Consider the following 5,763-nt stretch of genomic DNA (forward strand, 5'->3'; position numbering starts at 1 on the left):
TAGTTGGCCTAAATGGGACATTCGAGTCTTGGCATACCTAAGGGATGCAACTCAACATCCGTTGATTTGTTTGATTTGTTTGTTGGTTAACGCCGCGTTCATCACTATCCAAACTCTGTGACGGTACATCGAGACTGGCCCTGACAAACCAGTGAGTGATATTATGAGCACGATTGGTTTGATAACACACAATAAATCAAGCATGGCCCTGATAACTTTTTCCATTTAAGTCGCTCTAACCACAAGCATATTTTGTTGCTGACCTATATGCTCCGTCGGAATCGGCAAGGCGTCTGTTATGTTAAATGAGCCGGTACGTGAGTCATACCGCTGATGTATGCAGTGTCATATCATGGCTATGAACACATAACATACAGATACATTTGGAGTCAACAGGATGTCACAACTCATCACACAACTCATCTTCCCAAGGCAAGGGCGTAAGCTCCCTTGCCTCGGGAAGCTGCACACAACCTACATTTATTTAGTAATACTTTTTCCCACCGAGTCCAACGGATTTCATTTATGGCAAAAAAATCAAACTAATTAATGGAGGTAACCGTTGGTACGGTTTAATGATTATAATACCCGACGGTGATACTTTCCAGAGATCACCTGATCGGTACGACGAACCTCAACTGAAACTTTTCAATAGGCAAACCCCATTAGTACGGATGATTTTGTTTTGTATTTCGGTCAGTATGGTGTTTACCGTTCATATAACACCGTCATCATCTTGCTTGTCACAACCACTTTATCACTGGATATGATTACATATCATCTTGTGTGTCCTTCTAACAACTCTTGTTGATATATTTGAGAGACACTCGGTGAGATTATATGTATAATAAAAAGAATATTAGTATATAAGAATATTTTTAAGACACCTTCAACGACATCTGCATCACCATTGTTCTCTTTATTGTGGGCTCCTTCACTGGTACTTTAGTGACCCTGGCATTTCGAACAAAAATAATAGAGCAGATGCAACCATATCGTGTTATCTCTGAAACTGCCTAACAGCAGCTGGATATAAGGCGTCGAAATGGCTGTTACATTCAATAGCAGTACCAGTACATATTATCTTGAATATATTTATTCAAATCGGTGCATATACCTAGAATGCTTACAGATTATCATAACATAATTTATGTAATTTCAGTGCATATACAATGCTTACAGATTATCAAAAGATACTTTTGGTATCTCCAGTGCATATTAAATGCTCACAAATTATCATCAACATCGCCGAACGGTACACTATCACATATAGTGTTATCTCTGAAACTGCCTAACAGCAGCTGGATATAAGGCGTCGAAATGGCTGTTACATTCAATAGCAGTACCAGTACATATTATCTTGAATATATTTATTCAAATCGGTGCATATACCTAGAATGCTTACAGATTATCATAACATAATTTATGTAATTTCAGTGCATATACAATGCTTACAGATTATCAAAAGATACTTGTGGTATCTCCAGTGCATATTAAATGCTCACAGATTATCATCAACATCGCCGAACGGTACACTATCACAGGATTTCGATATAGTACATCTTGGTGACTTCGCTGTCCCCATTCGACGCGCTAACGTAATAGGCTCCCTCCAAACTATCTGTAATGTTCTTGAACCGGAACAACGTTTGGGTACGGTAACGGGTTCCGGTGGTGATAGTCTCCACTTCCTGCTCCGTAATCTCGCGACAATCTCGGAACAGCTTCATAACAGGTTTAGGATAGCCCATGGCATCAGCATGGGTGTGAGGCCATCTCGAATTAATGTATTCTGGATTCCTGTCGAGTTCACTAAAGACAAAACTCACACTGCTCTGAAAAGGAGAAACGTGTCTTCGATTCTTCAGATATACCCAGTGCCTGAGTTTGATGCTATTAAGAAGGCTATATGCAGAGTCAACTCTTAATGCGACCACGAATCTTATCTCTCCTTCGGTGTAGGGTAAGGATGTGTTAATACGCGCCAATGTATGCTCTATAGTCGACGCGCGTGTGATGTTCAGAGCCGGTAAGATAAATGAGTTTCTCCTATAAAACCGGTGGCTTTCTGATTTAGAATGTATGCGAGTTTCAGTTGGAGGGAGCGATTGATAATCAAACGAGGATAGTATTCCGACATTGTAATCCATTTCGAGCGACCCAAGAGTCTCGGACTCAAGAGACAGATCAATGTTAACAAGTTCGCCTTCGTCAAAATTGATGAGACCATCAGGCTGAGATCTGAACACCAAAGGGTTGATGGTGTTTTGTTCTAATGAGCTGTTTAGAATGACTTCCTTGTTAAATATCAGTTCTATTTGGTAGCTGTCTCCATAGATGAAGGTCTGTATGTTAACTGCATAGCCTTCCATGAACATATGAAGCGTTGCTTGCCCTTCCGATCCAGTGAAGTTATTGGTTGTGTTGTCAAAATCTATGAATCATAAGAAGCAATGAATGTTACATTAATCGCGGAAAAGATGTGACTCGTAGGGTTTAATCGTTCGAGCCAAATAATGCCGTTTTATATCAATTCATTACAAAGTCTCGAGACAGGAAGGGGAACGAAATTCAAATTTACTATCCAAAACACATGGGAAATGCTTTCCGGATCATCCATTGGTCGACTGGCCTACGTTGGGTATGAGGTTTAAATATTGGGGTTGAGGCTTCAACGTTGGGGTTTAGGTTTCAACGTTGGGGTTGAAGTTTAAAGTGCAAGTCTCATGGGTATATAAACAGATTTTTGCAGATCGTAACATAGCTTATGCAAATATCGTAATCAAAACATCGAAAGCAGCGCGTAAATAAGATCTATTTTCGCTATTTGTCCAGTGTATCAATGGCAAAGTCTGAATCGAAAATACAGCGGAGGCGGAGCCTTTATATACAGAGGTTGAATATATGGTCTTGCTGGAGGAAATAACCTTCAAAATTACACACTCGATAGCACAAGTGTTGTTTAACATTTCTTTTTGTATTAACATCATTTCACATATTTACTGTACAAATACATTTTCCTATTCGGATAGGATTTCCCGTTTCCAGTAACCTTTTCTTGTACGAGGCTAGTTAATGGATCGGTTGGTCAGGCTCAGTGGCCTGGTTCATATTGGTCAACGTATCCTGACGGCGTGATAATTTTCTCATGATATCAATCACTGGTTTTCGTAAGCAAACAAATTTATACTTTCATACTTACGGCCGACAAAACTTTCGACCTTCCACAGCACGATGGGTTGGTTTTCCGCTTCATAACTCACTGTGATGTGTCGCACGCTCCCCTCAGCAGACATCCGGACGTCGGTCACTACCGGGACACTTCTACAAATAGACGTCTGGGGGTGACGAAGACAATTCAATGAGTCTTGTTTTACGCCGCATTAAACAATATTCAAACAGTTCCACGACAAGGGACACCAGGAAAAGGCGAAAGTTTTAATCACTACACTACGCCGGAGTCTTTCTGAAAAAACAAACCCTAACGTATTAAGTCATCAATCTCAAGGCACTTTAGTAAATTGTTATGTTTGAATAACGTTAAGTCGAAACAATTTGGACTGTGAACCGAAACGGAAATATGACGCTAAAACCATTGCACCAGCCACACTGTAGCAAATATGTTCTCACTCTCATTCTCAACACAAACCTAAACACGTCCTTGCCCCATAATTAAAACACCTTACCTTCCCTTAATATGTTTAACGCATTAGTAATCACAACCCAAGGAAACACATGATACAATCACTGTCAAGTAAGGGCGTTCCAGCCCACCAATTTATGCAATAACATAGATAGATAGCTATTCTTTATTTCCTCCATTTGAATGAAGATTACACTATGCAGATATGATATTGTTACATGTTTAACATGAATTGGGGGTATATTTACACATGTGTATAAACATACAAGTTTTTAAGCAGGTATCGCCATTTCCTTATAGAGCGGCTTACATTAATTATTACTTCCGCCAACACATCTCTTTCTAGTTCCATAATACATTCTATTGGACATCCACCAAGTAAAAACGCAAGAATAACATCATCATCTTTCTCCAAAATCTTAACAAAAACATTTACATCCAGGATATCACATATTCTGTTAAAAAGTAGATTTCGGTCATTCATATTGATCGTGCAGGACATAAACACGTGCTTTACAGTATCATTGGCAACAGTTTTATAATAGCATTCTCTAGAGCCTTGGACCAGCATTTCGTATTAATAAATTGACAATTATTGACATAGTTAAGTGTATCACTTAATAGGTTATACTTCTGTACAAGCTGTAGCATATTATATATCGGAGATTTTCTACTCCATACATTGCATGCAAAATTATCTGTACACATAAATTGACCCAGGCGAACTAGAAACATTACTTTAAAAACACAGTTATACTTTGCATTACATAGCTTTCCTAAGAAGTCGAGTGCTCTTTTATCTATGTAATACTGTAGTGGCATGATGCCGATAGCATCCAATACAACAATACTGGGAATGCGCCTGTGTAGTCCCTGAACTTTTTTACAAAATTGACGTTGTACAACTTCAAGCATTTCATACTCTTTAAGAGGAAGTTTACGATATACGCTGCATCCATAGAGGGCACATGATAAGATTACCCTCTCCCAGATACATGCTGCAGATAAAGGATTCAGACCACCAAAGTACAACCCATTATTATGGTTAGTGTTGATGAGTACACATTACTTTTCACATGCAGATTTTGTACGTTCAAGTGATGATTTATCTGTACTAAGATATACACCTGCATATTTAATAGATTTCGTTTGTGGAACATGCATATCGCCAATTGATACATAAGTGGGTTGAACCTTATTGTTTGGGCATCCAAAGTATAGAACTGCACTCTTACTTACATTATATTTTAGCTGCCACATATGAGCATAGTTTTGAACGACACCAAGAAGATTTTGCAGGCCTTTAAAAAGAAATATGGAACGCTTCACGAATTTGCGTGCAAACGCTGCATAAACACTCTGGCCCAGCACTGTCAATTTAAGGTCCAAGGCCACGCTACCTTCCAATGTTCACGTTTCGAGAACAAATTATAATGTAATTCATATGCTCACGAGAAAGAATCTCTCAAATATACCTTATTTGTTGTAGAATCAGTTTACATTGTTTGTTGTTGAGAATGTGCCGACCGACCAAAGTTTTGGTTTTCTGGGACTTTGGGGCGACTGACGGCCAAGTCGACCGAGAGAAACTGGCGAACAGTTTGAACTACACGTGTTTGAATTTTGTATTAACAATAATTCGAAGTCATGTTTAATTCATAGTTGTACTATTATATATAAATCAAAATGTATATGTATCGCCAAAATTCATTATATTGCTTAAATTGTCGATGAATTCATGCTGTTCAAACGAACTATTTCGTATTCGCTGAATCTTAGTGTTGAGTGTAGACTATGTGTGATCATGTAAAATTCAACGAACACGCGTATGAATATTATAAAATGCGACATCGCCACTGTTATAAGAGTAAACTTGACGATGGGTAACAAAAACAATACACTACTCGTGACGAGGATTATCTGTCCCTTGTGAAATTAATGATGAAACAACATTAATTTCACTCGGGACAGGTAATCCGTCATTCCTCGTCACTCGTTAAATATTGACTTTAGTCTTAAATGCTAATTTTAGTCTGTGAATTTTCATAATAAGAATTTCTTACCGTCTGTAGGATAAGGAACAACGGGAGAACCAGTTCGAAGCGCACAACCGCCATGTT

At 38.6% G+C, this 5,763-nt stretch overlaps 1 protein-coding gene across 1 annotated transcript; it reads right to left on the minus strand.

Annotated features, from left to right (window-relative positions):
- Positions 1 to 1,041: 1,041 nt before the first annotated feature.
- LOC139459739 (uncharacterized) lies at positions 1,042 to 5,763 on the minus strand. Its single transcript, XM_071241392.1, has 3 exons — positions 5,707 to 5,763; positions 3,203 to 3,338; positions 1,042 to 2,434 (listed from the first exon to the last, which is right to left on the minus strand). The coding sequence occupies exons 1-3, from the start codon at positions 5,758 to 5,760 to the stop codon at positions 1,539 to 1,541; spliced, it is 1,086 nt and encodes a 361-aa protein (XP_071097493.1). The 5' UTR covers positions 5,761 to 5,763; the 3' UTR covers positions 1,042 to 1,538.

The sequence above is a fragment of the Haliotis cracherodii genome, unplaced genomic scaffold (assembly GCF_022045235.1).
Source record: "Haliotis cracherodii isolate W230 unplaced genomic scaffold, xgHalCrac1.p SCAF_13, whole genome shotgun sequence".
Classification (NCBI taxonomy): domain Eukaryota; kingdom Metazoa; phylum Mollusca; class Gastropoda; order Lepetellida; family Haliotidae; genus Haliotis; species Haliotis cracherodii.

Bases quoted from the DNA above. Each gene is read 5' to 3' on its own strand.
- LOC139459739 (XM_071241392.1), bottom strand. From the start codon at position 5,760: ATGGCGGTTGTGCGCTTCGAACTGGTTCTCCCGTTGTTCCTTATCCTA. The intron at 3,339-5,706 runs GTAAGAAATTCT...CGTCACCCCCAG, and splicing joins TGTTCCTTATCCTACAGACG to ACGTCTATTTGTAGAAGTGT. The intron at 2,435-3,202 runs GTAAGTATGAAA...TATGATTCATAG, and splicing joins GGTCGAAAGTTTTGTCGGCC to ATTTTGACAACACAACCAAT.